Genomic DNA, 9627 nt, shown 5'->3' with positions numbered 1-9627 from the left:
TTATAGAGTCATATTTGTCAATGTCGAATCGTTTGTTACCGAGACGCATTTCATCCTTATCGAAATAGACACCGTACACGTGATCGATTTTCCTTTCTTTGTCGCCACCGAGGAGAGTGCTCATGTACTCTTGTCCCAGTGGTCCCAAGTGCTTCCGCAACATTTCTTGACCTTCCAGTGTTTGTAATGTGTTTCGAACAAACCATGTTTCGAGCGTGCTGTCCGAGGTTTCGAAAACATTTTCGTTTGCGAGTGTTTCGGGTATCATAGGTTGTACGATTCTCGTTGTCGCGAACGGTGTAGAGGTTATCATCGGTTCATCCAGTAAAGCATCCGATGTACGCGGTGTCGATGAGCGATTCGGGTTTGACCGTTTCCTCTTTTTCGGTGTCGCATCATTCTTCTCCTCTTCCTCCTCCTCCTCCTTGTACCGCTTGATGGGTAAGATTTTAATCTTTGCGGTACTTTCCGGCTCGTTTTCCACCGCGATCGAGTTGTCGACAATCTTTTGTAGCGGCTCAATAATAGGTCTAAAATGGGTCTTGACCGGTCTTCAAAGCGCGATGTTTCTTGCGGATTGATTCACTCTTTTTCGCAATCTCCTTCGCTATCTTTTCACGCTCGCGAATATTATCGTTCTCAGCCATGTTGATAGAGTGTCGAACGCTCGTGTTTCACCTCTCTCGACAGAACATCGTCAACGACTAATTGTTTTGTGGTATCGCGAACACGTTAAATCCGTTTCTGTATCGGCCAACCGACTAACCGAACTATCCTTGTCTATTACTAGGAATCCATACTTTTGCTGCCAACAAGTACAACATAATTCACTAAAATCCTCGTATGACATGTCGGTATTCACGTGATCATTGTACACATGTTTCAAGTTGGTACCATCCTGTTTAAACAAGATTAGCAGGTTTGCGTTGTCGCGTATAAGATGTTTCGGTATTCTTGCGTATGTTTGACAGAGATAGAAGCAGTCGACGTTCGAGTGGCGTCCCATTGAAAAGTATTCTCTTATCGTATTTTGTTTGTCGCACGCCACGTCATCGAAAACGAAAATCGAGTTTGGACATGCTTCGCTCGGTGGAATGATGTCACTGTTATTGGAGAATGTAAAATAGCCGATTTCATCGATCGACGTCAACAAATTCTCCAGATACCGATATTTTGGCTGTTGCACAGGGTGTCTAGCGGTCAGGGAAATCTGGATAACCGGGTATTGTCAGGGAATTTTAATAAATCTGGAAATGTCAGGGAAAAGTCAGGAAAAACGATTTATCTGGATTTTTCACATGCTACATTTTTCTAAATAATTCGAAATTTTTTATTAAATAAATATAAAATTTTCACGCAAATTTTCTGTTTTGTTATAAATCGATTTATCTACAAGCGTGTTCGGTAAATTATATTTTCATCGTCGTGTTATTTTATTTCAATATGTGTTTCACAGAGACGAAATTAAAAGATGAATACCAAACAGCTTTGTCTGTACGACAAAAGTTGTGCGACCGTAAGATGTCGCGCCAGTAGCGCAGCTGGTACGTGCAAACATGTTTTCCATCTACATGATTTCTATTAATGTGAAATTTTTACCAACCTTTTCTTTCATTTAACATAAAATTGGTAAAATATAACAAAATATAAAGTTAAATTGAAATAGCGTGTCATTTCAACAGTAAGTAACAGTATTGTACAATATTTTATTGAAACGTGTTAGAAAAGAAATAGCAATTTAAATGAGGTTAGCTTAAGTTATGTATCGTTATGTTTCTATTGATGATCGTTATGTTTCTATTGATCATCGGCATTATTCACATTCAAGCATCACATTTAATCAAAACACCAATATGTTTAACATTTTCGATTTGGTTGATTTTGAATAAAAGTAACTCTTTTTTACTATCTGAAATAAATTAAACTTTAAACTTTCTGTCATATTAAATAAATTCGTTTATTTTTCTAAATACGTATGTTATTTTTCTAAATACCTTTCTTTAAAGAATTTTTTTCTTTAAATTTTTGTTTTTTAGGAATATACGATACAATGTCTACTAATACTAAGAAATGCAGCTTTAAGCCAACATGGACCAATAAAAACATTTTTTCATGGTTGAAACCTGTTCCAAACAACAAGTTTTCTGCACGATGTTCGATATGTTGTTCGACATTCTCTCTAACAAGGAGACTTACGGAAGTGTAACTCACCGATTTTAATGAAACTTTGCATACTTGTAGAACATCGAAAAATAATCGACACGTATTTTTTTATTTCGGCAATGGTGCGGGTTTAAGGATAGAAACCACCCTTTGAACGTTAAGGGTGGTCTCCAAGCATAGACAGAAAACAATCATTTAATTTAGAAGAAAAAATACTTCTAGGGAGGTTTTAATATAGCTGATTCAGAATCTGACGTCAAAATTACAAAATTCAAAATGGCGGATCCAATATGGCGATTACATCTCATGATAAAAGGGTGCTTTTTAAAATAGAAATCAGAAAACATTACATAAATAAATTAATAGAAAAAATGCTTTGAAAGCTTCTCTAGAAGTCTCTAGAAGAAACCTCCCTAGAAGTATTTTTTCTTCTAAATTAAATGATTGTTTTCTGTCTATGCTTGGAGACCACCCCTAACGTTCAAAGGGTGGTTTCTATCCTTAAACCCGCACCATTGCCGAAATAAAAAAATACGTGTCGATTATTTTTCGATGTTCTACAAGTATGCAAAGTTTCATTAAAATCGGTGAGTTACACTTCCGTAAGTCTCCTTGTAAGTAATATGGGTCGAAGAGCCGTGATCAGTCATATGAATGGAAAAAAACACAAAGAAATTGCAAAAAATCAAACCTCAGCGAGCTTCCCGATATTAAATAACATATTAAATAACGTTACCAAAATTGGATCCACGGACTCGATTCATTGTTCCAATACTCTCACTGCAACCAACGCGTCATCATGAATAATTAATTCTACACGGACTCCGCAGGAATCTCTGACGACTCTAACCGACGAAAATTGTCCAAGCAAGATATGTTCATCTACTTGTGCGGTACATTGCAATACAACAGCATCATGCAGTCATGTATCACAACTCTCTCAGAAATATCGAAAGTAGTATATCATTAATGAAAGTTGTATTTTTAGATAACGAAGTTGCAAACAAAATTCAGCTAAGCAAAGCGAAAGCAGCATATATGATTACGTATGGTATCACAAAATATTTCCAAAACAAACTCAAACAGCAAATCAAGAAATGTAACAATGTTGTAATCTCGTTGGATGAAAGTCTAAATAAGGTATGCCAAAAAGAGAAAAAATGGATATTTTAATCCGTTTTTGGGACGAAGAAAAAAATGAAACTGTAACGAGGTATTGGACTTCTACATTCTTGGGACACACGACGGCGTTTGATTTACTTGCGGCATTCAAGAGCTCTATCCCGCGAGACATGCTGCAAAAGATGATACAAATATCTATGGATGGACCAAATGTGAACTTCAAATTCCTTAGAGAGCTTAAACACGATTTAATTGAAAATTTTGGCAATAAAAGAATGCTGGATTTAGGCAGTTGTGAATTGCACACCCTACATTGTGCATTTAAAACTGGTATAAAAATTACAAAATGGGAAATAATTGAGTTCCTGCGAGCATTGTATAATTTGTTTAAAAATGTACCTGCTCGAAAAGCAGACTACATAAAAGCTTCAGGTTCGCAACAGTTTCCCATGAAGTTTTGTGCAATACGATGGTTAGAGAATATTTCAGTCGCCGAGCGAGCTAGTGCAATCTTACCAAATATTCGCAAATATGTGGAAAAAGTTACGAAAGAAAAGAAAGTCCCACAATGCGCCAGTTTTAAGGTTGTTACTGGCGCATTAAACGATAAATTGTTACTTCCAAAGTTGACCTATGTGAACTTGGCACCCGACTTTAAGAAAATGGATTTTTTTAAAAAGCATTCGATTACGCTCCGTTTGTACCCGTTTGTACCATCTTTGATTTCGTTTGTACCCCAAAGGGGTGCAAGTTATTAAGGGTTGAAAAATCGCCAGCACCCCACTTTAAGATAACGTAATTTTTTTGATGCAGTTCGATTCAGCATCGTTTGTACCCGTTTGTACCGCCTTTCGTTTCGTTTGTACCCTCACGGGGGTGGAAATACCAAATTTTTAAAATAGGGGTAAGAGCTAACTTTGTTATTTTGAGAGATATTTTAATTCTGTAAACGGGTGCTGTTTCGTAATCGTTTGTACCCGTTTGTACCGCTTTTCGTTTCGTTTGTACCCCTACGGGGGTGAAAGTACCGCATTTTTAAAATAGGGGTAAGAGCTAAATTTTTTATTTTTAAAGATATTCGAAATCTGAAAGCGGGTGCTGGTTCGTAATAGTTTGTACCCATTTGTACCGCTTTTCGTTTCGTTTATACCCCTACGGGGGTGAAAGTACCGCATTTTTAAAATAGGGGTAAGAGCTAACTTTTTATTTTGAGAGATATTTTAATTCTGTAAACGGGTGCTGTTTCGTAATAGTTTGTACCCGTTTGTACCGCTTTTCGTTTCGTTTATACCCCTACGGGGGTGAAAGTACCGCATTTTTAAAATAGGGGTAAGAGCTAACTTTTTTATTTTGAGAGATATTTTAATTCTGTAAACGGGTGCTGTTTCGTAATCGTTTGTACCCGTTTGTACCGCTTTTCGTTTCGTTTGTACCCCTACGGGGGTGAAAGTACCGCATTTTTAAAATAGTGGTAAGAGCTAACTTTTTTATTTTTAAAGATATTCGAAATCTGAAAGCGGGTGCTGGTTCGTAATAGTTTGTACCCGTTTGTACCGCTTTTAGATTTCGAATATCTTTAAAAATAAAAAAGTTAGCTCTTACCCCAATTTTAAAAATGCGGTACTTTCACCCCCGTAGGGGTACAAACGAAACGAAAAGCGGTACAAACGGGTACAAACTATTACGAACCAGCACCCGCTTTCAGATTTCGAATATCTTTAAAAATAAAAAAGTTAGCTCTTACCCCTATTTTTAAAATGCGGTACTTTCACCCCCGTAGGGGTACAAATGAAACGAAAAGCGTTACAAACGGGTACAAACGATTACGAAACAGCACCCGTTTACAGAATTAAAATATCTCTCAAAATAACAAAGTTAGCTCTTACCCTTATTTAAAAAATTTGGTATTTCCACCCCCGTGAGGGTACAAACGAAACGAAAGGCGGTACAAACGGATACAAACGATGCTGAATCGAACTGCATCAAAAAAATTACGTTATCTTAAAGTGGGGTGCTGGCGATTTTTCAACCCTTAATAACTTGCACCCCTTTGGGGTACAAACGAAATCAAAGACGGTACAAACGGGTACAAACGGAGCGTAATCGAATGCTTTTCAAAAAAATCCATTTTCTTAAAGTCGGGTGCCAAGTTCACATAGGTGACGACAAGATTACCATTTTCAATACAAAATTACTGCAAGCTTTTGACTCACATGTACCTTTGAAGAGACGGTACTTCAGGAGTCTGCCTGCTCATCAACGGCCTGGTCGATTGGCTCCGGGGCATGATGACGAGAGCATGTGATGCCTCAATGCCCCGAGCCAAAGCCAAACCGCGCCGCGCAGGTTACTGGTGGAGCGAAGACATCGCCGAGCAGCGGCAAGAAGCCATTAGAGCTCGGCGTCGCTTCACCAGACTCAGGCGACGTGGAGAGGACAAGGAGATAACTGAGGCGTACGACGATTACCGGCGTAAACGTAACGTCCTCAGTGCGGCCATCCGGAGGGCCAGGGCCAAAGCGTGGGACGAGAACCTTCTCACGCTGAACGCAGACCCTTGGGGGCGCCCATACAAAACAGTTATGAACAAACTGCGAAGATGGGCGCCCTCCGAGACGGAATCTCTTGACTCCCAAGACCTCGAGAATACTCTCGACCGGCTCTTTCCCACCATCGCGAGGAACTTACCTGAAGAGGAGGAACCAGTTTGGGGGGAAGAGGAGACAGAGGTAACGGGGGCAGAGATGGCCAGGATTACCAAAAGACTTAGGTATAGGGGAAACAAGGCCCTGGGCCTGATGGTATTCCTGGCCGGGTCTGGGTTCAGGCCTTGGACGACCTGTCCGTATTCATGAGGCAGCTCTTCACCGACTGCCTAAGAGAGGGGAACTTCCCCCCAGTATGGGAAAGAGCCAAGGTGGCCCTTATCCCAAAGGGGAGCAGTGCGACAGGGCTCCCTCCTGCTTATAGGTCAATTTGCCTATTAGACGAGGCGGGTAAATTACTCGAGCGAGTAATCGCTAATCGCCTCGTCGAGCACCTGTCCCGGATAGGACCGGACCTTCACGAGGACCAGTATGGATTCCGTGAGAGAAGATCAACGATCGACGCGATCATGCGCGTCAGATCTCTCGCGGAATCGATCATGGAAGAGGGCGGGGTGGCAATGGCAGTGTCCCTGGACATAGTCAACGCATTTAACACCCTGCCCTGGGATCAGGTGGGGATCGCGATGGAAAGACATCGCGTCCCCAGGTACCTCGTGAGGGTCATTCACAGTTACTTTCGGGACAGAAGACTGGTGTACATCAACAAAGAGGGATTCCAGTGCAGGAGGGAGATGTCATGCGGGGTCCCGCAGGGGTCAGTATTAGGTCCTCTGCTATGGGACCTTGCATTTGATAACATTCTTCGCACTGCTCTCCCCCCCGGCTGCAGCGTCGTTTGCTATGCAGACGACACGCTAGTGCTGGCCGGGGGAAACACTTGGGGGGAGGCGAGACAGAGGACGGAGCTGGCGGTGGCATGCGTTGTCCGCAGCATCCGCGACATGGGTCTTAGAGTAGCGCCTCACAAAACAGAGGCGCTATTCATCCACGATAGCTCTCATGGAAAGCCACCTGGGACTCATGTCGCTGTCGATGTGGATGGCATCCCCGTCCAGACAGCAACCCACATCAAATATCTGGGACTGCTGCTGGACGGGAAATGGACCTTCATCGATTACTTCGACCGGTTGGGGCCAAAAGTGGAGAGAGTGGCGGCAGCTCTAAGCCGCCTACTTCCAAATCTGGGAGGGCCTGACGGTCGAGTGCGTCGCATGTACGCAGGGATAGTCAACTGGCCCTTTACGGGGCACCGATTTGGGCAGAAGCCGCGAATTCAACCCGAAAGATCAAAGACGCGCTGCGACGAATACAGCGGCGCGTCGCGATCAGGGTAATTCGCGGCTATAGGACTGTCTCTCATGCGGCGGCCATCACCCTTGCTGGACTTCCGCCAGTGGAGCAAGTCGTACGGATGTACGAAGAAACGTACATCCAGACACGCGAGCTCCATGGGCGGGAGGTCACACTTACGGCGAGTGTGAAAGGGATCATGAAGGTCCAAGCCCGGCGACGTCTCATGGAGCGGTGGACGGGATATCTAGACAACGATATCCCGGACACCAACTCAAGGAGAAGAGTCGTCGGGGCCGTGCGTCCGGTGTTAGAAGAGTGGGTGGACAGAACGCACGGCGAGGTGTCGTTCCATCTTGCACAGATACTTACGGGACATGGCTGCTTCGCAGCATTTCTGTGCAAGATTGGAAAAGAGCGGACAACGCACTGCTACCATTGCTGGGATGATATGGACACCGCGCAACATACATTGGCCCAATGCCTAGCATGGGACAATGAGCGCGGTGTCCTGCAGGCAGCGGTGGGTGACGACCTCTCACTCTTGGTCATCATACCAAAGATGATCGAGAGTGAGGAGGCATGGATGGCAGTCTCCTCCTTCTGCACCACAGTCATGAAACAGAAGGAGGAGGCAGAAAGAGAGCGCGAACGCGCTCTATTGGAGCACGGGAGCAGCGAGTCCAGCGACGACGGGTACGCCCCTGTAACACAACGCAGGAGACGCCCCAGACGCCAGGACCCGTTGCATCCGCCGAGGCCAGGAGGAAGAGGAGCAAGACCCGGGGGGGAGAAGAAGAGGCAATAGCCAAAACTAACCCCACCCGGGCAACATAGAGCCTCGCGGGAGGAAGGACGGGGTCTGCCTTGGGGAAGCTCAAACCCTGAGACAGACCCAAGCTACAACTTGGGGTGCTTATGCCCCCCCTAAGTGGAGAGGAAGGTCCAAAGTCAGGACCTTCCCTAGTCACCCACTTAGGGGGAGGGGGGCCAGTATCTGGGCGGGAACCCAGACCTGATCCCGTCCTTCGGGGAAAGCTTTTCCCCGGGAGGGCGCGGCATGGGGGTGTGGCCCTCCCATGCCGCAAACTGTCGGGACGACAGGCCCCTCGCAAACCAAAAGTGAGGGGCAGGGAGTCGCTGCAAATCCAAAGCGGCGACTTCCACGGACAGACAAGGCGGGGGCCCTCCGGAAGTAGTGCAATTGCCAGATTTCCGAAGGGCTCCCAAAACGCTCGAGAAGGCCACCGTGTGGATTTTAGTGGGTAGGGGCAATGAAACCATTCCGACACGCCGTCGGGGTGGTGGAGCCTGAGTCTCCCTTTCCCGAGGGAACGGGGGTATCCGTAATTGGATTTCCCACACGCACAAAAAAAAAAGGAGTCTGCCTGCTCCCTGGCTCACGGATGTTATTCGCTCGGCGATGCGAGACAGAGATCGTGCTAGAAGAATTTGGCGCAAACATAGGCGTGAGGCAGACTACAACCGTTTCAAGGCCCTGCGCAACAGTGTTGAGAATCTTGTGCGCTCTGCGAAACATGCTTATTACATCGAGGCTTTCAGCCGCGCCGGCAGCTCCGATGAGGTGTGGAGTAGACTGAGAAATTTGGGACTGATCAAGGCAAGGGGCACCGGGGTTCGTCTATTGCATGGGGTTGACGAGCTGAATGAGTTTTTCAGTCGTAGTGAAGAGCATTCTAATGATGGAGGAACGCTCGAAGATATACTTGAAGGGAACTATTACAACGAAAGTTTCCATTGGAGCTATGTAACACCGTTGATGGTTAGGAAAATGATTGTCAGAACCAAATCTAATGCGGAGGGACTGGACGGCATTTCCATGAAACTCTTAAAGCTCACAATGAATTGTCTAATGCCGATCTTGGAGCACCTATTCAACTTCTCTCTCATGGCTGCAGCCTACCCTAGGCAGTGGAAGTCAACTCTCGTCTGTCCGATGCCGAAAACTAAGCATCCTACTTCTGTACTACATTATCGCCCGATTTCGATTCTTCCGGCGCTGTCGAAGGCTCTTGAGCGGATTGCCAGCGAGCAGATACGCCAGTATCTGCAGGATTATGGCTTGTATGATCCTTGTCAGGCTGCCTATCGGGCGACCACTCAACACAGACATGCATGATACGGATGCTGGATGAGGTCAGACAAGCGGTGGACCGAAGAATGGTCACCATCTCAGCATTTTTTGATTTCTCGAAAGCCTTTGATAGGGTAGATCATTTGCGGCTGATCAGAAAGTTAAAGAAATTAAATTTTTCTGATAGTGTCTTGAAGTGGATGCATTCCCATTTTGTGGGACGAAGTCAGGCAGTTAAAGACAACATAGAAGGCACTATCTCATCTCTGTCTCTGGTCGGCTCAGGAGTACCTCAGGGCTCAGTCCTGGGGCCGCTATTATTTACGCTCTATTTGTCGGATTTTAGAC

At 44.9% G+C, this 9627-nt stretch overlaps 2 protein-coding genes across 2 annotated transcripts; both read left to right on the top strand.

The window, feature by feature from the left end:
- Positions 1 to 7383: 7383 nt before the first annotated feature.
- On the top strand, positions 7384 to 7992 carry LOC145938758 (uncharacterized). Its single transcript, XM_083042508.1, has one exon. The coding sequence runs from the start codon at positions 7384 to 7386 to the stop codon at positions 7990 to 7992; it is 609 nt and encodes a 202-aa protein (XP_082898634.1).
- A 615-nt stretch (positions 7993 to 8607) lies between these two features.
- On the top strand, positions 8608 to 9324 carry LOC145938757 (uncharacterized). The gene has a single exon (XM_083042506.1). It carries the CDS (start codon positions 8608 to 8610, stop codon positions 9322 to 9324), a length of 717 nt encoding a protein of 238 aa, XP_082898632.1.
- The last annotated feature ends 303 nt before the right edge of the window (positions 9325 to 9627 follow it).

The sequence above is a fragment of the Prenolepis imparis genome, unplaced genomic scaffold (assembly GCF_030444845.1).
Source record: "Prenolepis imparis isolate NDT839.2.m4 unplaced genomic scaffold, iyPreImpa1.0 SCAF_7, whole genome shotgun sequence".
NCBI lineage: Eukaryota > Metazoa > Arthropoda > Insecta > Hymenoptera > Formicidae > Prenolepis > Prenolepis imparis.
This window is presented reverse-complemented; position numbering and strand designations above follow the sequence as displayed.